Source organism: Leuciscus leuciscus (genome assembly GCF_965113295.1).
Source record: "Leuciscus leuciscus genome assembly, chromosome: 6".
In the NCBI taxonomy this organism is placed as follows: Eukaryota; Metazoa; Chordata; class Actinopteri; order Cypriniformes; family Leuciscidae; genus Leuciscus; species Leuciscus leuciscus.
The window spans coordinates 17872905-17897209 of NC_138730.1; the positions used below are offsets into that span (position 1 = coordinate 17872905).

Here is a 24305-nt window from a genome sequence, read left to right on the forward strand (position 1 = left end):
TTTTTTTATAGTTTAGTGTCTATTATCGATAGTCAAAAAATGTTTACAACTTGATTCAATTTCCATATAATATGACGGTCACACTTTAGGTTAGGGTCCAATTCTCACTATTAACTAGCTTCAACTTTTGCCTCAATAAACTACTAATTACTGCTTATTAATAGTTAGTAATAGTTAGTTAATCCTGATTAAGGGATGTAGAATATGGTTGTGTAGAATAAGGCATTAATATGTGCTTTATAAGTACTAATAAACAGCCAATATCCTAGTAATATGCATGCTAATAAGCAACTATAGTTAATAGTGACAATTGGACTGCACAATGTGTATTCAAAGTTGTATTTATGAAAACTGGCCAGCAGATGGAGAAAGTGACATGTCTTTAAAATTATGCTTCTGATTGGAATGTCATACGACATTATTCTTAAAATTTCATTCATATGTATACTGTCTTACGTATTCAGATTTTCTTCATGTATGGAAGATATACAGTATGACATGCTTCGTTTGCTAAAATGTGTAGCAAACACATTACACTGCGTGAGATACTGTATCCCAAGATGCAATGCATTACTTCTACTTCTACAACTACATACTTCATTTCTTGAGCATAAAATAAGATATTTTAGAATATTTATATTATTTATAATAGAATTTTATAATAGATATTTATAATAGAAGCCAAAATCTGTTTGGTCACCAACATTTTTCAAAATATCTTCTTTTGTGTTCATCAATGCAATTGGTGACCGAATGTAAATTTTTTGGTGAAATATCCATTTAACATATTACATGCACAAATATCTTTAATTTGGTATTTTGTATCAGCATATGCTTGTGTTGTTGACAGCTTATTACTTTATTTTGCTTCCATTTTCAAGGTAACAATCCTCCCATTCATTCATCCATCCATCGACAACGAAAATCATTACAATTATTAAAAAAGACCAAGTGGCAAGTATTTTTAAAAACCCACATGTTTTAAATGTTTTATTTCTTATTGCTCTGTTAACAAAGCATTGCAAAAAAAAACATTTTAGATTTCTTAACCCATGACTGAAGAACAGTACTGTGTTAAAGTCATCTCAGTCAGTGCTTTGTAAACTTTCCTTTATTTTGATCTTATCTGTATAACTCAATGCTCTGTATTTAGCCTCTCAATTGTATCAGTGCTTGATCCAGGAATGTGGAAGGATCCGGATCGTGGCTTTGCTGTCACGGGTCATGAGGCGTGTAACCTGATCTAGGGTCAGTCCGGCAATGATTTCTCCATTGACTTCTAGAATCTCATCTCCTACACCCAGAAGTCCAGTGTAGATGTTCTCTGTGGCACTGTCTCCGACCCGTTCCACATATATACCTATAAAACCAGCATAACAGATTTTGGTTAAAGACCTTTAAATGCTTTGAATACTTTCATACACAGGGTTTGGGTTTTGGGTGTCATGGAGGCGAATTTGGGGGAACTAACCTGAGTCTGGTCTTCCTTTACCCCTAGAGATGACAAAGCCAAAGGGTCTATTGTTGGCAGGTCTGATAAGCTCTATCAGTATAGTCCCATCAGGAAAGGCCTGCACCAGCCGCCCTAGTGGACCTCGAGAATCCTGTAGTGCCTCTATGCTCTCTTCCTTTTGAAGCTGCCTGAAACTCAGAAATCAACAGCCCAATCAGAAATTTGGCATAGCCAATATGGTTTTACAGCAGAATCAGACTTTACATATCTGAGGCATAAAGTACGCATTCAACGTAACCATGAAATCAAAATGTACCATTGTTTTACAGAATTTTGCAGTGCTTATTATAAATAATTGATCCATGCACATCATTATTTTTTTTTATAAAATTTGTTTTAATTCATATGCCTTCGTAATCTTTAATCAAAGAATGTTAACCCCTCTTCGCTATCGAAGCGACGTCTGCTACCCTTCTGATATATGTCTTGGTGTAATGTGGGGCTTAATATCCTCCGCGACTGCAAACTGGCATTTAGATCTGCCTTCGAACTTCCTACGACCCAATCAATTCCCGATGGAAGAAATCAAGTCCCACCATACATTTTTCTCATTTTACATTCCCTCATTCACTCGGATATACGTCACAATAGGGAAGAAAAGACTATCGCAACTTCCATTTCATGCCGACTTTAATACTAAAAATGAATAGAGACTTTATCACATTTAATATTACACACCTTGGTGCCAAACTCAATGGCAGTAGAAGCTCTCCTAATATAGTGGAACGTTCAAACTTCCTCTTCGGGGACTGTAGACTCTGGACAGAAGATGCTTTACGTAACTGAGCCAAAGGAGACTCCTGGTGGCAGAGAGAAACACTGAATCTTTAAAACACTGTCTTTCTAATGAATAAACATATGTAAAAAGCAACAACTGACATTTTGATAAACTTGGATGTTCAAACCTCTGACATTACATGGGTATTATAGTTTAAAAAACTTCCAAAAATGCTAATTCTGTCATCATTTTCTCACCCTCATGTCGATCCAAACACGTAAGACTTTCGTTCTCCTTCGGAACACAAATGAAGATATTTTTGATCAAATCTGAGAGATTTATGTCCCTCCATTGACAGCTACACATTACAACTACCACTTTGACGCTTCAAAAAGTTCATAAAGAGATCATAAAACAAATTTATATGAATTGAACGGTTTAGTCTAAATTTTGAAGAGACTCAATTTAATTTAGATTTAATTTAGGCTTTTATTCACATATAAACATTGATCAACACACACATCAGATTTAATAAACATAAGCTCAAGCTAATTCGCTTGACGTGCGAGAACCAATGAGGTTCATTCTTGTGTTACGCAGCACGTTTGAGCTTCAGCAAGAACCGATGAGGGTCATTCTTGTGTTACGCAGCCCGTTTGAGCTTCTGCCAGAACCAATGAGGTTCCTTCTCGTGTTACGCAGCACGTTTGAGCTTCTGCAAGAACCAATGAGGTTCATTCTTGTGTTACACAGCACGTTTGAGCTTCTGCAAGAACCGATGAGGTTCATTCTTGTGTTACGCAGCACGTTTGAGCTTCTGCCAGAACCAATGAGGTTCATTCTCGTGTTACGCAGCACGTTTGAGCTTCAGCAAGAACCAGTGAGGGTCATTCTCGTGTTACGCAGCACGTTTGAGCTTCAGCAAGAACCAATGAGGTTCATTCTCGTGTTACGCAGCACGTTTGAGCTTCTGCAAGAACCAATGAGGTTCATTCTCGTGTTACACAGCACGTTTGAGCTTCTGCAAGAACCGATGAGGTTCATTCTTGTGTTACGCAGCACGTTTGAGCTTCTGCAAGAACCGATGAGGTTCATTCTTGTGTTACGCAGCACGTTTGAGCTTCTGCAAGAACCAATGAGGTTCATTCTCGTGTTACGCAGCACGTTTGAGCTTCTGCAAGAACCGATGAGGTTCATTCTTGTGTTACACAGCACGTTTGAGCTTCTGCCAGAACCAATGAGGTTCATTCTCGTGTTACGCAGCACGTTTGAGCTTCTGCAAGAACCGATGAGGTTCATTCTTGTGTTACGCAGCACGTTTGAGCTTCTGCCAGAACCAATGAGGTTCATTCTCGTGTTACGCAGCACGTTTGAGCTTCTGCAAGAACCAATGAGGTTCATTCTCTCATGTTACGCAGCACGTTTGAGCTTCTGCAAGAACCAATGAGGTTCATTCTCTCATGTTACGCAACACATTTGAGCTTCTGCAAGAACCGATGAGCTTCATTTTTGTGTTATGCAGCACGTTTGAGCTTCTGCCAGAACCAATGAGGTTCATTCTCTCGTGTTACGCAGCACGTTTGAGCTTCTGCAAGAACCAATGAGGTTCATTCTCTCATGTTACGCAACACATTTGAGCTTCTGCAAGAACCGATGAGGTTCATTCTTGTGTTACGCAGCACGTTTGAGCTTCTGCCAGAACCGATGAGGTTCATTCTTGTGTTACGCAGCACGTTTGAGCTTCTGCCAGAACCGATGAGGTTCATTCTTGTGTTACGCAGCACGTTTGAGCTTCTGCAAGAACCGATGAGGTTCATTCTTGTATTACGCAGCACGTTTGAGCTTCTGCAAGAACCAATGAGGTTCATTCTTGTGTTACGCAGCACGTTTGAGCTTTTGCAAGAACCGATGAGGTTCATTCTTGTGTTACGCAGCACGTTTGAGCTTCAGCAAGAACCAGCGAGGTTCATTCACGTGTTACACAGCACGTTTGAGCTTCTGCCAGAACCAATGAGGTTCATTCTCGTGTTACGCAGCACGTTTGAGCTTCTGCAAGAACCTATTAGGTTCATTCTCTCATGTTACGCAGCACGTTTGAGCTTCTGCAAGAACCAATGAGGTTCATTCTCGTGTTACACAGCACGTTTGAGCTTCAGCAAGAACCAATGAGGTTCATTCTCGTGTTACGCAGCATGTTTGAGCTTCTGCAAGAACCAATGAGGTTCATTCTCTCATGTTACGCAACACATTTGAGCTTCTGCAAGAACCGATGAGCTTCATTCTTGTGTTATGCAGCACGTTTGAGCTTCTGCCAGAACCAATGAGGTTCATTCTCGTGTTACGCAACACGTTTTAGCTTCAGCAAGAACCAATGAGGTTCATTCTCGTGTTACGCAGCACATTTGAGCTTCAGCAAGAACCAATGAGGTTCATTCTCGTGTTACGCAGCACGTTTGAGCTTCAGCAAGAACCAATGAGGTTCATTCTCGTGTTACGCAGCACGTTTGAGCTTCTGCCAGAACCGATGAGGTTCATTCTCGTATTACGCAGCATGTTTGAGCTTCAGCAAGAACCAATGAGGTTCATTATCTTGCATCAAGCAGGTTTGGTTGAGCTTCTGTTTATGGTCACTGATCAATGTTTATATCTGAATAATATAAAATATCTCTATTCATATGGATTTTTTTTTTTTCAATCTCTTTATGAACTTTCTGAAGCGTCAAAGTGGAAATTCTCCAGTGTCAATGGAAGGACAGAAATCTCTCAGATTTCATTTAAAAAGATTTGTGTTCAGAGGATGAACAAAAGTCTTATGGGTTTGGAATGACATGAGGGTGATGAATAATTAATGACAGACTTTTTATTTTAGTGTGAACTAACCATTTAAGTACTTTTATTAAAAATTTTGAAATATGTTTTACAATTTAAAATAACTTTTCTACTTTTATTTATTTTAAAATACATTTTATTTCTGCAATGGCAAAGCTGGATTTTAAGCATTCTCAAAATTACTGTAATACAATCAGATCAGCATACATCAAATACTTGCATGGTGCATATATATATATATATATATATATATGAAGAGTTCAGATGCAAAAGCCTCTAAGTGCCATCTGAAATATATATATATATATATATATATATATATATATATATAATAAATAGCCTATTATGTTATTGTTTTTCACATAATGAGTATTGGGGGAGGAGGGGGTATAGGTTAGGTATTAGGTGACCCAGGTAGGTTTGCTATATTCTTCCTATTAGTATAGTATAGACCCGACAAACGACAAATCAACATGTTCAGTCTATGAAAACAAGCAGCGACCAATGCCAACAAAACCCAGTGAACGTGTCTGTTGCCCATGGCCAGCGTCTGTCAGTGTCAAATAGCCTTTATTAACCAATTTGCCTCAATTAAATTCAGCAAACATGCATCTTATGTCAACTTGCCTCCATAAATAGAATACATTTGCTTCTAGTTTGTTCTGTTCGGTCCACCAGACTGATCAAAGTGTGTTGTTACATCATTCTGCAGATGTATTAAGGTCAGCAAACCACATGATATGTTTTTCAATTTCATTAAACAAAGCCAGAGATACAGTCCAAATGATCTCTCTATTGTAGGTGAATTAACTCTTTAACAAAGAAGAGAACTCACTGTGTGGAGAGACTGGAGAGAGGGGGTCCTCTTCAGAGGGACCAGGCCTCTGTGTGTAGGGCTAGGGGAGGCAGAACTGTAGCGGGCATTGAGGGAACACAGGTGCTCCATGCTGTTGGACCGGCTGCCCTTTACCAGCTTACCCATACTGTTCAGTCCCATGGCTGAGAAAAAGCGACGGAGGGATAACTTAGGCCTCCCTTCTCGCTCCCCTGTTCTCCTACACAAAGAAGTTGTGGAAGAAATTCACGAGTGCTGTAAATGACTATAAAAGTACAAATTTATCTTGTGAAGCAATGCATTTATCTATAAGGCTTAGAGTGTGTTCACACTTGTTCACAGGTTTGGTTCCATTAAAACAAACTCTGGTGCGTTTGCTCTATTATTTCGGTTCACTTGAATAAGTGTGAACGCTGCCATCCGGTCCCTGGTGCGCACCAAACAAATGGACTGAGACCTCTGAAAAGATGGGTCCTGGTTTACTTTCAAACAAACTCTGGTGCAGTTCGACTGAAATATGAACCCAACATGGACCATAGACATCTAAATGAACCAAAAACAGGACATGATGACACAAGATGCGACCCTAAAAAGGACAGAATGCTCAAGCATATATTTTTTCTCGTCATAGGAGCTACGGTTGCCCATTACAGTTAAGTACAGGCATCGGAACCACATCTCCTTGCAGCAGATATTAGTTTGTGAGTATGACAGAGTAATTCCTGCCACTGTTTTGACTCCGTTACACATTTTATAAGCTCTTCACAAGTTCTCAGAAGGTAAAAAATACACTGTTAAAAATGTGTAAATGAGTGAAATTACAGTATATTCCAGGTTAATAATTGCATTACTTTCACAGTAATTCCACAGTAGGAATTCTCTTGTATCTAACTGCACTCTTGGAAAATTCTTGGAAAATCTACAATATCATAGGCTACTGTATTTCTACATGCACTATGAAGGTACCCAGCATGCAGTGCAGCATGATTAGATTATGCGGTGGAGTTTCTTGATTCTTTTTTGTTCACTTTTAGCAGTTTGGGTTGTTTGTTTATTTTGTAATGTTCAGAATTTATATTTTTTTATTATTATTATTTGTTGAGTGTCACCATTGTTGTGTTTTGTATGTCGAGTATTGATATCTGTGCATATGGTGATGGAAGAAAAAAAAAATTGTGTTGCAAGATGGTTACACCTTTCAAAGATAAATCTTAGCAGCTGCTTTACTATTGTGAAATATCCATCTACAGACAATTATGAATTTGAAATAAGATATTGGTAAATCTTTATGCTGAAATAATGCTAATAATAGTATAGTTTTACTAACTTAAAATCAGCCAGTTAGCTTATTTTATATTCTACCTTGTCATTGTTTTAACAAATGTTTACATTTGTCACACTTCTGAATTGGCTAGATCAGAAATTTAAATATAAATATAAATATACAAGGTCCAAGATTCCAAGCAAATGGAACACTAATCACCATTATGGCAACTTCAAAACAATTACTGTACTAAACACTATAATTTCTTACAGTGGCATGGTTAAAGACACCTTAAAAATGTGAGTTCACAGTAAAACAAGAGCAGTTAATAACTGTGATGTCAGCATCATTTAGCTGTTGATTAACAGTAATTCAGAAGAAAATGACCCAGTATGCATTATTTTCACTGTAAATTTCTGACTACAGTAATTTATTGTAAAATAATACTCTTTAATCCTGTAAATTCCTGATTTTTTTTTTTTTTACAGTGTACCATCAATCCAACAAGAACACAGCATTGTTTTGGATGTTTGTTTTTGCCTGTGTGTGTCACAACTAGACAGCTGATTGTGAGCCATTCATTTGCCGCTCTGATTGCTTTTACTGTGCACGATTATACTGCATGCTCATTCTAGCTCATAAGGTAAGTCATAACCACTGTCATCCCATAAATATGTTTCGTTGAACTGATGTCACCACTGGCTAAAACACATGTGCCAGTTACTTTATTTTATTTTATTTTCCTGAACAAGCCAAATTATGTGATTCAGTCCAAATTATGTGATTCAAGTTCCGAACCGAACTCAGACCACCTCCTTCTCCCACTCCCACATGACAGCTTTCACATCAAGTTTTCATTCAAACTGTTCCCTGTTTCTAACTAAACTGCAAGTGTGAAAGACCCCTTAGTTAGAGAAAAAAAATATATTTGTTTAACTTCACTGTTTAATTCATGTCTGCTAGGGTTGCTGGCTGCGACAAATGCGAATGTATCCACAGAGTGAGCAACACAATGCAATACTACTGCCAATATTTTTAATGTTTCACCTCACATCAGGGGAATGAATCGACTTTTGCAGTGTAGACAGTGGATACTTCATTGATTATAATGGAAGCGATTTATTAAGGTTGCATTGTGGGTGTGATCACACCACATATTGGGCTACCAGTTACATTCAACTCATCCATTTATAAGGTAACTTTAGGAAACTCCTTCAGGTGAGTTTGACCTCTTTAGGAACCTTTGTGTACTTGATGCTTTGTGTACTATGATGCAAATGTAAACATATTAAATCTGCAATTATCTATGGCACATAGATAATATTACACATTGTCAGGTAAGGGATCTCTTATGATGTAGCTTACCTAGACACAGCTAAACTGTCATCCCAATGTATTTCAGCTTTTCGGTGCTCTGCTCTCAGAAGTTCTGCCCTCAGGTCTTCTGCCTTGGACATTCCCATAGCTCTCAAAGCTGGGCGGCAATCTGAGGAAACAGGAGCTGTGCAAGTGCTTCTAGGATCCATACAGACACCCTCACTTACCAAATGATCTGATGCACAACAAACGAATGAGCAAACCATGTTGGAGTTGGAATCAGTAAATCAGCTCTGAATCAGGTTATTTGTAAATCTGTTGTTCATTTAGAGGCAGTGTCTCACTAACTGTTTTCCAGGCAATTTTCAATTGTATGCTTAATTTACATGGTTGATAGAACACAGAAAGAAAAGCATCAAGGTTTCAGCTTAAAACTGTTAGGTCTGCCATCCTGGCCTAGTTGAGTTGGCCAGTGGGATGCCACATTTCCTCATTTGAGATCTTGTTTTAAGTAAACTTACCAGTGACTGGGTCGCCTGCAGAGTCCCATATTGTCAAAGCCTGGAGGTCTGTTGTCAGCATAGATGAGGAATACCTGAGAGAGGATGGTCTGTTGCAAGACGTCGGTCCTGAGGTGACAGGAAGAACCTGAGGGGAGGCACAGAGAGTGACACTGAGGTGCTCATCAGGTTGTATGTTTTCATGATGAGAGCCTCCATCCAGCTGGTGGTCAAGGTGAATTAAACGGTACTGAACTGAGGGCATTAGCTTGACCACCCGTTGCCCTGTTGGACGGCTTTTAGAACCTGATTTCAGAGCCGATTTGATGGGAAGGTGAGGAGGAGAGTCCCTGACATTGCTGGAGAGATCCTTATTCTCATGGTCAGGTGAGGTTTCTGTAGTGCCTTGTGCAGACATCTTCCGAACTTTAGAGCGAGTAGTTTGATCCTCTAGACTTGACCTGGTTTTGGAGTTCCTTCTCTGAGCCCATAGATCCTGACTTCGAGCATAAGGTCCATTACTGGTTTCACCTCTGCTTTCTCCTTTCCTGCTCCTTCTTCGAAGCTTCCCAAAAGCTGATGTGCTCTCACCTGCACCTCCTACACCTCCCCGCCCTACACTTTCTGCCAGGCTGACGCCTCCACTAAAAGTTATCCTTTCCATGAGGGTCGGGTGGATGGTTCGGCGACATGATTGGCTAGGGCTGACCCATCGAGGGACTTCCTTCTCCCGAGAATCTACAATACTGTGTGTTGTCTTGGAAGGACAAGCTGTGGTCTGTGCAGATCCCAAGATGCTTCCACAGGTTTCACATGTCCTGAGCATTTCGTCCTTTGGCACCATGGCAGCCAAACACTCTCCCTCTTTGGTTAATATGGCCACAGGAATACCAACGTTTGCCCAGTTTATTGCCTTGCCCCTGCTTTCCTCCTGAATGTTGTACACCAGATCCCCCTTTAGCTGTTGGCTGGAGTGAGATTTCTCAACCACCACTGGCCCGCGTTCACGCACCCGCTCCATGTATCGCCGCTCAGCCTCCTTTTCTGACTCGTCTTCGAAGCGTACTCTTGTGGGCGAATGGCCATACCGACGCGAGGGCACCCCACGTTCATGGTTCCTTCCACGGACGTCCAGTGACCGAAGAGGTGAAATCACTTCCTCTTGAGCGGTGACAAGAACAGCCGTGTGCAGGGTAGATGACACACTTATTGGTAAGGGCTCCCTATAAAGCAGATACAAGAGCTTTTAGAAAACACCTGGAGATCTGCAATCCCTGTCTGTATAATTTGATTATCTCTATTACATCACTGCATAATGTTACATGATTATCATTCAAACCTGAATGGAAACAAGCAGCATTCATTTGAAGTACATAAATGAAGGCCTTTAATCATTTTAATTTGTGTTCCAAAGAAACAGATTAATAAAAAATGCTTGACAAATATGTGTTATATGCAGTACATGTAATTATATAACACAAGAACACAACTCTGAATTAATTGCTTAAATTAATATGTCAGTGCATAACAGGATATGGGTAATGACTTTAGAAAGGATTGCATTGTTTTTTTTTCCACAGTGATAAATGAATATATGACTGTAAAAATAGATTCCCATGATTCCCATGAAGGGAATTAAAAGTGTTGAGGTGACTTACAATTCTTCTCTTTGACCATGGCAGGTGGGGGTTTCACTCTTAGGGTTTTGAGAACGTGCTTTGAATCGAGCTCTTTCTAACAAACGCTTTGCTTGTTCATGACGTGGACTGAGAGTTACATCAGCGGTGGAGATCAGAGGTCTGTCCAAAACAGAAAAAGAATTTGACACTCTCCTGAGAAAATGAAATAATTATTCAAAATGTTTGATATGTCTCAACAGTAATCCAAACCTACAAAAGTACAACTTGTTATTGCATGTACGTGTACAATATTGAACATTAAACTGTCAGTATTGATGATCTTTCACTATACTTTCCACAAATCAGAAATAAACATAGAATGCCAGAAGCGCAAATCTGTCTTATATAATCTCTATCATGGGCATGTTATGTGCATGCCTTAATCTTAAAAAAGATGTCTGTCTTTCACATGGATTTGTGTTCTGGCAGAGGTCTACCCCAGCTAAGTGCAAATGAACAACCATATTCAATAATGTGTTTGATTGAGTGCAATGTCTCTTACCTATAGTTAAACACAGGCTCTTTTGTGATAATTGCTGAGTCCCAATAATCTGCTTTGTAGGGAGGTAAATCTGTAAAACAAACAAAAAATTAAAAATTAAAATAATAAACTCAAGCACACTAATTTCAATTTTGGTCATCCGCCACAAGACCGGACTCAATATCACATTATTTCTGATTTACAACACAAGGGTGCTATGTGCAACACACTGTACCATTATTCTGTAGCCTTCTGATCCAGAGAGGTCAGCGTGCTGTTACACAACATTCCGGAAAACCAAGCCGGCAGATTTCAGCCTATCCCTACGTCGTACGGTATTAAAACACTATTATCTCCACTGCTCCACTCTCTCCCAAACCCTTCCCCCACATCTGTAATTATGGTGACAGGCAGGCACATCTGTTCTGAGAGATCATAACCTCCCTTCTGTGAGTTTTGGCTCAGTGACCCTCGAGTGTATAATTCTGGTTAAATCACGGATACAGTGAAAAACTGCACAAGGCAATTAACGGAACCCAAAATAAGAAAACATCAGGATCCAAACATCATTGAACATTTTTCTAAATATCTTCTACTGTGTTCCACATAAGAAAGAAAGTTACGACATGAGGCCGAGTAAATGATGACAGAACTACCCCTTTAAGCCAAGGTCTTACCTCTGTGTGGCTCCTTTGGTGGTTGATACTGTCCCTCTGGACGCATGGAAGTTGTGATCTCAGTGGCCTCAACTTGATATTGGTTAAGGTATGTCTTGTTCATCTCGACTTTCTCTGCAACAGACAAAGACTCTCCTCTGGAGCACACAGTCTCCCAACTGTCTGCCTTCCACAGCCCACCAACTGTATCTGCTTCTCCAATCTCCCTCTGGAGACACCTATGAAAAGCACTTTCCAAGCTGTCAGACCTTTGCAACTCCTTGTGAACAAGTGCACCCCCAGTTTTTAGTTTTGGCTTCCGTTTTGGACCCTCTTCAATTGTGGGAGGTACATCTTTTGCGGTTGCCAGTGTAGAGGAACTCTCTGGACTAAGAAGTAGCGTCTCTGGTCGTGCCACTCGCCAAAAGCCCTTGGGAGGAGCCCAGTGCTTGGGAGAAGACGTCATCGACTTTGATGCAGTGTCACCTTGAGGTTCACCAGCACCACCCACTGCAATGTTCTCCAGGCTAGACCCTTCACAAAGCCCACGGGACAACTCTGGCACACCTTGAGATGGGCTGCCTTTCCCACTTTTGCTGCAAGTCTCCTTTTCTCCTTGCATCCCAGAGTTGGGTTCCAGCACTTCTTGCACAGTGCTTGACTTATTGCTCTGCTCAGTGTATTCTGTTTGACAAGGAGAAAGCACTTCATCGTCTTGGGGTTTCTTCACTGACCCTTCTGTGGAATCCTCTGGTAATAGATCACCACTCTCCGCTACCTTTAACCTTCTCTGGGACACTGCTTTGACTTTAGATTGCAGGGCAGAAACTGCTGAACCTATTGCTTTGGATTTCAGTAGATCAGTGGAGGGTCCACTTTGAGGGTCATCTGGTAGCTCTGCACCTTGCTCTGCCACACTCTTTGGTGGATGTGTCCCAGAGAGATCTTCTATCTCCTCCTCCATTCTGCAATTAAGGGATACTTTAAGGAGAAAATGGCAACAAGATAAAGCAGACGGAGTCGCTGTTCAGGGATTCCATGTTAGTAGATTAAATGTGACCCTGGACCACAAAACCAGTCACATGGGATTCAGTCACATCATAATCTGAAAGCTGAATAAATAAGCTTTCCATTGATGTATGGTTTGTTAGGATTGGACAATATTTGGCCGCGATACAACTATTTAAAAATCTGGAATCTGAGGGTGCAAAAAAATCAAAACATTGAGAAAATCACCTTTAAAGTTTTACATTCATTTTTTGTGCTGCATTCACTCACAAAAACAAATGTTTTATATATTTACGGTAAGACATTTACAAAATATCTTCATGGAACATGATATTTACTTAATATCCTAATGATTTTTGGCATAAAAGAAAAATCGATAATTTTGACCCATACAAAGTATTGTTGGCTATTGCCACAAATATAACCGTGCGACTTGTGACTGGTTTTGTGATCCAGGGTCACAAATATTTTTTTTATCCCTCTTTCGCACAACATACTATGTAAGAGTTAGCATAACACCAATACTTTCATAGTGTTAGATTCCCCACACCAAGCTATCTGAAATTAACTCTCTTGAAGATAATGACAAATATCACAATGGATGCATAATGAATTCATTGGTACAGACTTATCACTCCTTATTAAATAAGTGATCTGTTTTGGAACTGTAATTATACATGGACAGATCTCCGGTATGTATGTATTAGTACCCAAAATGAAGTTATAATAAGTAAGATATTGCAATATTTCTGCATAGGTTTAGGCAAACCATGATACAGATAAAAATACAAATAAGATTTATGAAACATTGTTTATTTGTAGTAACACAAACTGTGATGGAGGATAATAAAAACAATATATTTATTATTATTTTATATTATATAGGTCATTGCATTATTACATGGCATTGCATATTATTATATACTGTATAACATCTTACCTTAATCCTTTCACTGATGGTCCATTTGAGTCTGTTACAGTTCATGCAGAATCATCCCTGCCTCTCTTTTAATACTTGAATGGCCGAAAACAAGAACAAATGTCACCCGTTGAAATGAGGAATTACTCCCATGATGCTCCTCTTCGTTCAGCTGTCACCAGCACCTATCACTGCGCATCCCCTGCTGGTAGATTCCATCTCTAACCTATGAGCGCTCGCTCAATATTCATGATTGGTCTGTTAATCCCCGCAGAAATCAGACGGATTAGACAAAAATGGAAAATAAATGCGTACTATAATTCCTTTGATGTCAACCGTAGCATTTCATTGCATAAGTTGGTACAATTCACAGAAGCAGTATTTAAAAAGTGCACTCAATATGTAAAGGTCAAGTGTGACAGGACAAGTATTTTGAGAGATGCTACTGATTGCAGTTGTGCAAAAAGATAATCTACCTGAGAACTTAGAAAATTTCCCAGTGTTGAAAATACTGAACTATATACATATGCCACCCAAAACAATATGAAATTATGAGTTAGCCATATAATGTAAGCTGATTTTCCCAAAAAGTGTAGCTGCAAAAAAGTATTTCTCAAATATCTTTGCAGGAATGTGGACTACACACTGGAAATTTTCCACAGAGAGAGAGAGAGAGAGAGAGGGAGAGAGAGAGAGAGAGAGAGAGAGAGAGAGAGAGAGAGAGAGAGAGAGAGAGAGGATGCTAATGTAAAGGTGAACATGAATGATGACATCTGAGAGAAGGGAAATAATCACAGTGTGACAACTGTATTACGTCTGAACTCTGTCTATGTGAAAAAGTGTGGAAACCATCATGATTAAAAATGATAAAAAATAAATAAAAAAGCAACAGATTCATATGGAAGTACATTTCTGTCACATAAGGGGATAAAAAGTAAAAAATATGATACTAAAAATTAAAAAATTAAATATTTTTATACTTAGTCCGTCATTAATTATGACTCTTTATGCCAAAAGTCATTAAAAAGTCATAGTTAAGATATAAAAAGTCATAATTATGATTTGGTTTGTTATTGCAACCTTTCATGTTGTAATTTCATAATTGTTGACTGTCATTATTTCGTGTTTTATGTCAATTCATGTTCATCTTATAAATTACACTATTTCATCATTTTATGTCATCATTTTAAATTTTTTGTCATAATTTAATCTTTATTACATAATTTCAACTTTTATCTCATAATTTGACTTTTGATGTCATAATTTCCGTTTGTATGTCCCAATTGACTTTTATGCCATAATTATGACTTATGTCATGTCTTTTTATATAATAAAAATAACTATAACTAGTGATAACTAGCCTACTTTTTGTCATAATTTCGACTTTCATCTTATAATGATAACTTAGAACTGTCATCATTTCAGTTTTCATGTTCGAAATAATGAAATTAAGGCTGTCATAATTATGACTTGGTAGGTTCGAATTTCATCTAATAGGCCTACTTATGACTTGTTATGTCACAATGTCACTGTTTAATCTTATAAATATGACACCATATGTAAATTCCGTCTGTTTATGTAATAATTGTGACTTCTTTTCTCATAAATATTACTTTTCTGTCATAATTATGACTTAGTATGTTATAATTTCCACAGTTTTTCTAATAAAAAGTAATTTCATCTGTTTATGTGATAGGCTAACTTTTACTTTTTGACTTTCTATATCATAATTTCAATTTTCATGTTCGAATAATGACATTTAGGCTGTCATAATTATGACAATTATATATATATATATATATATAGCCTATATATATATATATATATATATATATATATATATATATATATATAATTATTATTACTAAGTGTAGGTTAGTATTTCGACTTTTCGTCTAATACTTGTCAACTTTTTTATCGGATAAATATGACTTTAGTATGCAATAATTTCGTTTGTCATAATTGTGACTTTTTCTAATAAATATGACTTTTCTGTCATAATTATGACGTAGTGTATCAATTTTGACCTTTCTTATAATTATGAATTGTATGCCATGATTTGCCCAGGCATGATTTTATTTTGTGTGTGTGTGTGTGTGTGTGTGTTTTCAGCGCGCTGCTCGGCCACAGGGGGCGCTCCGCTACTCACTCGTTCTTCTCCGCCTCGGTGAACTCAAGCGCTGCCTCTGCTGGTAGTTGTGCGCGAGGAACTCCCGAACTACTTCGGCAACCCGTTATAACGGTCGACATGGCGACCGAGGAAATAACCAAGCGTTTTCTTAAGAAAAGATGAAGATAGCTGATACTCAGTAAAGAATGAGCGAGTGAGTGTGCATTTGTTGTCTTGCGCCTGTGGGATGCAGAACAGCGGGTTTTGCGTGTATTATGTGTTAGCTTCTGGGTGTGGACCGCACACGGCTGGCTAACCGCTAATCTGATAGCACGATTGCAGCATTTAGCCGCCCGGCTAGCCTTGTGTAGCTTCGGCTTGAGCTATTTTTCGGTCAGCACGGGGGCTTGATCGGTGGTTCGTCCGTGCAACATCTAGTTTTTGGCGTTGTCTTTGCCAGTAAATTTGATTTAAGCGGTGTATTCGATTGAAATAGCAATTTCGTTAGCCAGTGTAACTTAGCTTATTAGCATAGGTTGCTAAACTGAAAGCTGTGTTTACACGGGCCTCCGTTTACAAAAATAGTCGTTTACAGTAATCCACGTGATTATGTATTTGCATCTATTCTTACCACATGTCATGATTCCGCTGCAGTGTTTTGACAGTTGGCTGGATAATAATCTAGTGTTTTGGCGGTTGCTGTGTTACATAATCGCGGGATATTTTGAGGTTTAGCATAAACACATCGTATATTTCGCATTTATAATCTCTCAATCTTACATTAGCACACATTTGAGTCTGTTTAATTCTTTTTCTATGCTTACAATCCCTGTTAGGAATGAAAAGAGGGCGTATTTGCTGCTAGCGTATTCAGCCCAGATAGACACAAGAGCCAGCGAACATTGTGTTAGCTTGATGGCTAATTGAGATGGACAGTGGAGAACACAATATTAATCTGTTAATCAATTTGGATTATTTGCGGCAGTTAAATGGGGTTAATTTTAATACGTGTCTATCAAACGAGTTCATGTAACGCTTATACTTTCAGAATTGCTTAAAGTAACGTTACATGAAGTTAAGTTTATTGACAGACGAGGGTAACGTTAGCCTGTGTACACCACAGGTGAATAGTCTAATTGTAACGAATAGATACTTTTTATGCATATAGATGATACTTTTGTTTTTGTAGTAGTGTTATGTTTAAACATGCTGCGTTATGTAATGAAAAATGCACTGTTTTGCATACATTTCCAGCACACAAATCTGAACATGGGATAAAGCCTGGTTCATTTTGTCATATAAGATTTAAATGTTTTTACTGTGGGAATTTTGGATTACTTCTCTCTTCATCACTCCGTTTGTCAGAAAATACATTTCCACCATGTATTTTAGTGAATACACTTGTATATAAATCTGGCAAATTATATATGAATAACCTCCTCTGTAAAAAAAAAAAAAACTGTAAAGTGATAGTTCAACCAAAAATGAAAATGTTGTCATCCTCTCACCCTCAAGTTGTTCCAAACCTGTATGAGTTTCTTTCTTCTGTTGAACACAAAAGAAGATCATTTTAAGAATGCTGGTAACCACACAGTTGACGGCACCCACTTCCATAGTGTTTTGTTTTCCTACTTTGGAAGTCAATGGCTACCGTCAACTGTCTGGTTACCAACGTTCTTTAAAATGTCTTATTTTGTGTTCAACAGAAGAAAGAAACTCTGAAAGAAACAGGTTTGGAACAACTTCAGGGTGAGTAAATGGTGGCAATTTTCATTTTTGGGTGAACTATCCATTTAAAGTTTGATGAATGTAAATGCTTCTGAAGTTGAGATTTCGGACTCGGTGCATTAGAAAAACTAATTTTGAGCAAACAGCTTTTGAAGATAGCTATTGTCATTTAAAAGTCTACAGATGCAATTAGATAAAGTGTAATGAACACTTAAATGTGTAATTTTGAATTTTTTATTTCCACTAGTCTGAAAGTAATGGAAGTAAAATAGCATGGAAAAACTAAATAAAAACCAATGGTTTTGCCTGTCGTGTCTTGCCGTAATAATTGCTCAATGTAATATTCCTTGACAAAATTCTTTTCAGAAACTAGGAAAAGACTTTTTAAAGAATGTAATCTTATAATAAATGTTTAAACTAGTCAGACGTGGTTGATCTTCAATAAGCCAGTCGGTAACTGTATTTAACTGCATAACTGTGTTGGTTAATGTGTATCATGACAGTAAAGATATAGTTTCCTAATTTCCATTTGTGTCAGATTATTCATCAACGGCATCTCTTTTGTTCCAGGTTTCAGGTTTCACACCATGTGATGATCACCCGGGACGTGTGAACTTATTTAAGAACTCCTGTGTTCAGAAGATTTTTTGATTCCAGTGGAATCTTTCATCCCCCCCCCCCCCCCCCCCCAATCTATTATTTCCTTTTTGTTAAATGAAACACCCAATCACACATACACCTGCACGCACACCCAGGAGAAGCGCCCCCACCCTTGTTTACATGTAGAACAACCTCGCTACAATGCCTGTACAAGCTCCACAATGGACAGAGTTTTTACTGTGCCCCATATGCACCCAGACGTTCGAGGAGACAGTGCGTCGGCCCATCAGTCTGGGTTGCGGCCACACTGTTTGCAAGATGTGCCTCAACAAGCTTCATCGCAAGGCCTGTCCCTTTGACCAGACGGCCATCAACACCGACATCGAGCAGCTGCCCGTCAACTCGGCCCTGCTACAGCTGGTTGGGGGTCAGGTGAGGCGTTTCGACCGATTTTACCAAGCAGCGTAATCGTAGTCTTTCAGATCTCCCACTGTGTGCTTCATTTCATTTGTCTTTTTGTTTCAGGTGCCCAAACAGCAACCTGTGGCGCTCATTGCGTGCCCAGAGGACACCAAGCATTATGATGAGGCTCGGCAGTGCGTTGAGGAGCTGGCCCTCTACCTCAAACCCCTCAGCAGTGCACGAGGTACCTGACATGCTCTGATATGGTCTTTAAAGTAGCGGTCCACTAAAATTTATGTTTTCATTTAATTGAAAATCAAAAAAAAAATGTATGGCAGGCATGCTACAATTTTTGTTCACACATCAACAGTAAACAGCATAGACTAATACCGAGTTCACACTGCGCTATTTTCAGACTCATCAGATCACTGTTCTTTTCACACTGCACGACTATCTGGGTAGCGTAACAGTTGCTGCTGTGTGCTACTGTGTGCTGGGTTACACATTGCATGCCTTTACAATACGAAGAATCGACAACTACGTTTCACAACCAAACACGAGTGAGAAGTGTTAAGGAAATAACGCTAGATCACGTGAGTTAGACCGGGATTGTTATTAAAAATGATATACCGCAAGATGCTTGCGATCCAAATCGTCTGTGCGCTGAAAAGGAGAAAAAGAAAAAAGATGATGGAGGAGGAAATAGTTTGGGAGACACGGGGAGCAAGGATTGTGTGTTCTGCAAAGAAAGTTGGAGGTAAATAACTAATTTTGCAATGTGCTGCTGTTGCAGCTTTTTAATCAAATGTTTGTGCTTTGTTTCTGTTTGATATAATTGTAAATATATTAAGATACTGATATTGTGGTCTATAACTCCTCCCCGAACATCCCGCTGCCCTGTATCTTGCTCTCTCATTGGCTGCAGGTCATCGCCGATGTAGTTGTCAGTCAGAACATATTTCACACAGCAGGATTTTGAATCGCCGACAGCTCCAGATATTTAGCATGCCAAATATCTCACTGTTTAGATAAATCAGCGATTATCTCAATCGCGTCTTTGATAATTCACACTGCGTGATCGTCACTCGCGTGAACGAGCACCGATTTCTGGTATTTGTCGGCGATTTCGCAAAACCTGTCAGCATGTGAAAATCGTGCAGTGTGAATCGTCATAAAAGATTGATCTTGAGATTTAAAAGTCAAAATTGGTTCAACATAGTGATGACATGTTTACCTGTTGTAGCTTATACATGTAACATATAGATGCTGACATAGTCAAAATGCATCATCTGAGAAGCTCTAATTAAATGTCACCTTTTTAGTCAATGATTTTGGCCCTCCAAAACCATTTCGGGAAAAGCAGATTTTTTTTCTTTTTCTAAAACAATAATTTTTGGTTGCTAAAATTACAGTGCATCACTACTTTAAAGTCGCAATGTAACGCAAGTTACATAAATAACAACCACCATCCATATATAGAGAGCAGATAGGGTGAATTTTCATTTAATGGCAACTTTAAGCCAGTATAATGAGCATGACCAAATAGGGCTGGGCGATATGGACCAAAAGTCATATCGCGATATATTTAGGCTGAATATCGATATACGATATATATCCCGATATTTTTTCCGCAAAGTGAGAGAAAATGTTCAAAGCCAAATATGATGTCACAAGTAGTTTTATTGAAACCAACTCTTTCAGTGAACAGTTGTAAAATCAAATGAATAAATAATAAACACGTTTCTTCACCTAAGGTAGTGCTGCACGATTATGACAAAAATCATAATTGCCAATTATTCCCTTCGAATTGTAATTGCGATTTATTAATTATGATTATCAAAGTTTACATTCAATATATATATAGGCTATAAACAAATTTTGTGTAAACATGTTATAATTTGCCTATATATATATACATACATACTAGGGGTGTAACGATATTCAAACCGAACCGACAAACCGCGATACAACAGCCACGGTTCGAACCGCGATACTCTCATGTCGAACCGAACGCGCCCCGCCCCCTGCTGCCCCGGCCCAACTCTCACATCACTTTGTCACAAAACTATTTTTTTCTTCCTTGACATTTGATTAAATAGTTATTAATGAGTACACTTTTAACAACTAATAAGAGCTGTAGTTTTACTAAATATTATTATAATATTATTTACTAAATAAAGTGCATGTCACGTGATTTGGGTGATCGATCACGCTCGAGAGTTTACATACGCACTTCAGGATGGCAACTCCGCGGCATATTGAGATTGAAGACCCTCCGGTCACAACCACTGACTGATACAGCAGCAACAGCAGCAGTGCTGATCACGAATCACCGACACCTGTCATCATCCAATATGATGACATATCACAGCATTTTTTAATCATCGTTTTGAGACAAATCATTGTTTGTTTTGCGAACATAATCCTCTGCCGTCTGGTCGCTTCCGCTTCAAGCCGGACTCGTCTCGCGCTAACGCTAATTCCTTTTCACTGTCCACGTTTTGATTTCGGCAAATCAATTTTAGCGAATGCAAACAACGTGATTATTGTTCATGAGTCCAACATCCAGCCACGCAAGAAAACATGTAATCTACCTGAGGGAATAATATGCTCACAAAACATTTCTGATTATTATTAATGTTTAAGACTGGTTTGTTTTTTCCCCCCCAGGATTCTATGAAGAATGTAAAGATCATAAGATATTTATTTGAAATAGAAAGCTTGTGTAACACTATAAATGTAGGCTACTGTCACTTTTGATTAACGTAATGCATCCTTGCTGAATAAAAGTAGGCAATTACTTTCTTTAATTTCTTTCCCCCAAAAAATTATCTTACAAACCTCAAACTTTTGAACTGTAGGCCTATGTATAATGTTAAAAAAGCTTTCTATTTCAGATAAATGCTGTTATTTTGATTGATGGTTTGTTTGTAATGTGACATTTTGTTTGTATGACTTTACAATAATTTTTAGAATTAAATTGTACATAAATAGGTTAAGCAATACAAATGTGTTTGTCTGATAACCTTTTAAACATATACTTAACTGTCTGCAGACAATGAAATGATGTACATTGTGCGATGCAGTACAAATATTTTGAGTGTCCCTTGTTTTCCTATAAAGAACCACGATTGTCCCGCATTTTACTTTTCTGAAGTTGGCAACCCTACTCAGGTGTGCAGTTTATTTCTGACTAGTCAGTGGAGGCATTTATTTCATTTTAGTTAACTCAGGTGTGCTAAGTGCTCTAAAGAAAGGCTGAAGCCACTGTATAAAGTTCAGTTAATAAAGTTAAAGTTAATCTAGCGCTATTATTGCTGGTGCCCTGCCATGAACCCTGCCCCCACAGCAAACAGAACCGAACCGAACCGAACCGTGGCTCCAAAACCGTGATATGAACCGAACCGTGGCATTGGTGTATCGTTACACCCCTAATACATACATACATATACTAGTTTTTGTTAATACAATGTTGGTATGAGCCACTACAGTCATTTAAAAATATAAAAAAAAACACAAAGAAAAATATCCATTTTGGGGTTAATATGGAAACGACAGCTACCATGGTGAATACACAATATTAACAATAACTGTTAATGAAACATGGAAACTGCTCCTGGTGAATAGAATGAAAATCATACCTGAATTACTTTTATTTCGTGTAATTTACAACGTAACGGCGTTGCATGCTCGTAGTTTCTTTTGCACTTGATCAGTGAGGCGATACAGCGCGCGCGCCGCCGCATTTGCGCGTGCAATTGAAGAGTGTGCGCTACGAGAACAGGATAACGGCTGACAGGACAAGAAAGTCTGTTTCTCTGAGGTGAAAAACTTTATCTCAGCGTACACTTATGTCACTGCCTGGTAGTTCCTATTGTGCTGGGTTTTCTGAAGTAGTCATGATTCGCCTCTCATAACATAACATGCTCTAAACACTCACGCAGAGTGGAATAGGAGGAGCGGGGAGCAAGGATCACAGCGCAAATTTGAACTATATCGATATATGCGATATGGTCTAATTCCATATCGCATTTAAAAAATATATCGATATATCGCCCAGCCCTATGACCAAATACATTTTTTTTATCATATTTTAGGAGTGGGGTTGAGTAATGCTGCTCAGAGCATGCTGAGCCGCCCCATGCAGAGGAAGCTGGTGACTCTGGTGCACTGTCAGCTGGTGGAAGAGGAAGGACGGGTCAGGGCCATGCGGGCGGCCCGCTCTCTGGGCGAAAGAACAGTTACGGAGCTCATTCTGCAGCACCAAAACCCCCAGCAGCTCTCCTCCAACCTGTGGGCTGCCGTGAGAGCCAGGGGTTGCCAGTTCCTGGGCCCCGGTAAGATTACACTTTAAAAACCTATTCACACCAACATAAATGTTTGCCACAGAAATTTTGATTTGATTTGTCTGTACATTCCAGTGCATTAAAAAACAAACATCTGATGAGTACAAGAATAAAGAGCAAAAGAGTCCTTATGAATTCTTCCTCTGCTATGGACCCTTTTTCACATTTCCAGTGTTCTCAAAAGCGGAAGTAGCCATAGTTTGGTATACTTCTGTAGTAGTGAATGGAAAAAACAACAAATAGGGCTTTACAAATAGAGGAAAAATATATCGAGAGATTGATCACCATGGTCAGAAGAGAGAACAATGTCAAAATGTGCTTTTACTACCTTAGCTGTTGTATTTCCATGCCAAGGTAATAGAACATAAAGTACAGAGTTATTAATGTACATTTAAATAGAAATTTATTTTAGATCGATTTCTGATGTTAATAACTGTGTAAACACGTCATCACAGTCTGTGAAAAGGGTCTATTCATTGTCGCTGATCAAAATAGACTGTTCGTGAGCACCATCAAGTCAAATATTTATGGAATGGGATCAAAAGCATGAATCTTATTGGTCAGTTTCGTCACAGAGTGATGGAAAAGAGATTAGAACACCCCTCTCTGCAAAACAAAACTAAATTGTCCATGTCAGTCTAGACAGATGTAATAATAGTTAAAAAATTTAATTGTTTATCTCAACAGATTTTCACAGTGAATATTTGTCCTGGTGTGAACAGGCCTTAATTGGTCGTTTAACCTATTTGTAGAGTTCTAGTGTCTTATGTCTACCCTTTTTTGTTTCTTTTTAATCAACAGCCATGCAGGAGGAGGCACTAAAGCTGGTGCTGTTGGCCTTGGAAGACGGATCCGCTCTTTCTAGAAAGGTTCTGGTCCTCTTTGTGGTCCAGAGACTTGAACCGAGATTTCCTCAGGCCTCCAAAACCAGTATTGGACATGTAGTTCAGCTCCTCTACCGTGCCTCCTGCTTCAAGGTAGCTGTCCTCTATTTTGCACTCGATCTCACCCGAGCTGTTTACATGCATCTTACGAGTTTGTCTGTAGTTTTTCTTTTGTAATTCAGATCTGATGGGAGTTCATTCATTACCATAACAGCTCAGAGGTTTCAGTTGAGTCTCTTGTGAATCGTAGGTGACTAAGAGAGATGAGGATTCATCGCTTATGCAGTTGAAAGAGGAGTTCCGCACGTACGAGGCACTTCGGCGGGAACACGACTCTCAAATCGTTCAAATCGCAATGGAGGGAGGGCTCCGTATCGCCCCTGATCAGTGGTCCTCTCTGCTGTATGGAGATCAGTCTCATAAGTCACACATGCAGTCCATCATTGACAAGGTGTGATGCCCGTCTGTCTGCACGGCTTGAGAATTTCCTGCATCCTTTCAAATTCCAGAAATGGT

At 38.9% G+C, this 24305-nt stretch overlaps 2 protein-coding genes across 7 annotated transcripts in view; one reads left to right on the top strand and one right to left on the bottom strand.

Annotated features, from left to right (window-relative positions):
- Nucleotides 1–977: 977 nt before the first annotated feature.
- On the bottom strand, nucleotides 978–16007 carry LOC309501627 (uncharacterized protein). 4 transcript variants are annotated; one of them, XM_082173773.1, is made up of 11 exons: nucleotides 15869–16007; nucleotides 13741–13814; nucleotides 11814–12757; nucleotides 11158–11227; nucleotides 10635–10775; nucleotides 8998–10199; nucleotides 8525–8645; nucleotides 5896–6115; nucleotides 2192–2313; nucleotides 1472–1641; nucleotides 978–1360 (listed from the first exon to the last, which is right to left on the bottom strand). In XM_082173773.1, the coding sequence occupies exons 3-11, from the start codon at nucleotides 12754–12756 to the stop codon at nucleotides 1167–1169; spliced, it is 3183 nt and encodes a 1060-aa protein (XP_082029899.1). In that variant the 5' UTR covers nucleotide 12757; nucleotides 13741–13814; nucleotides 15869–16007; the 3' UTR covers nucleotides 978–1166. The 4 variants fall into 4 exon arrangements, with proteins under 4 accessions (XP_082029899.1, XP_082029900.1, XP_082029898.1 ...); XM_082173774.1 differs by having other exon boundaries at nucleotides 11814–12773; XM_082173772.1 differs by lacking the exon at nucleotides 15869–16007 and having other exon boundaries at nucleotides 11814–12773; nucleotides 13741–15477.
- Nucleotides 15893–24305, top strand: part of rc3h1b (ring finger and CCCH-type domains 1b) — a 28124-nt gene continuing 19711 nt past the window's right edge. For all 3 annotated transcript variants that reach the window (XM_082173768.1, XM_082173770.1, XM_082173769.1), the window contains exons 1-6: nucleotides 15893–16043; nucleotides 18128–18589; nucleotides 18683–18803; nucleotides 22657–22896; nucleotides 23707–23882; nucleotides 24040–24240. In XM_082173768.1, coding sequence (XP_082029894.1) covers nucleotides 18359–18589; nucleotides 18683–18803; nucleotides 22657–22896; nucleotides 23707–23882; nucleotides 24040–24240 — 969 coding nt within the window. In that variant the 5' untranslated portion in view covers nucleotides 15893–16043; nucleotides 18128–18358. The remainder of the gene's footprint in view (nucleotides 16044–18127; nucleotides 18590–18682; nucleotides 18804–22656; nucleotides 22897–23706; nucleotides 23883–24039; nucleotides 24241–24305) is intronic.

What these genes read in the sequence shown, in the direction of transcription:
- LOC309501627 (XM_082173771.1), bottom strand. Translation starts at nt 12,925, where the DNA reads ATGGAAAGCTTATTTATTCAGCTTTCAGATTATGATGTGACTGAATCC. An exon ending in TGCAGGCGACCCAGTCACTG is followed by an intron (nt 8,646 to 8,997) that starts GTAAGTTTACTT and finishes CTGTTTCCTCAG; the next exon opens with ATTGCCGCCCAGCTTTGAGA. An exon ending in CCATTGAGTTTGGCACCAAG is followed by an intron (nt 1,642 to 2,191) that starts GTGTGTAATATT and finishes TCTGAGTTTCAG; the next exon opens with GCAGCTTCAAAAGGAAGAGA.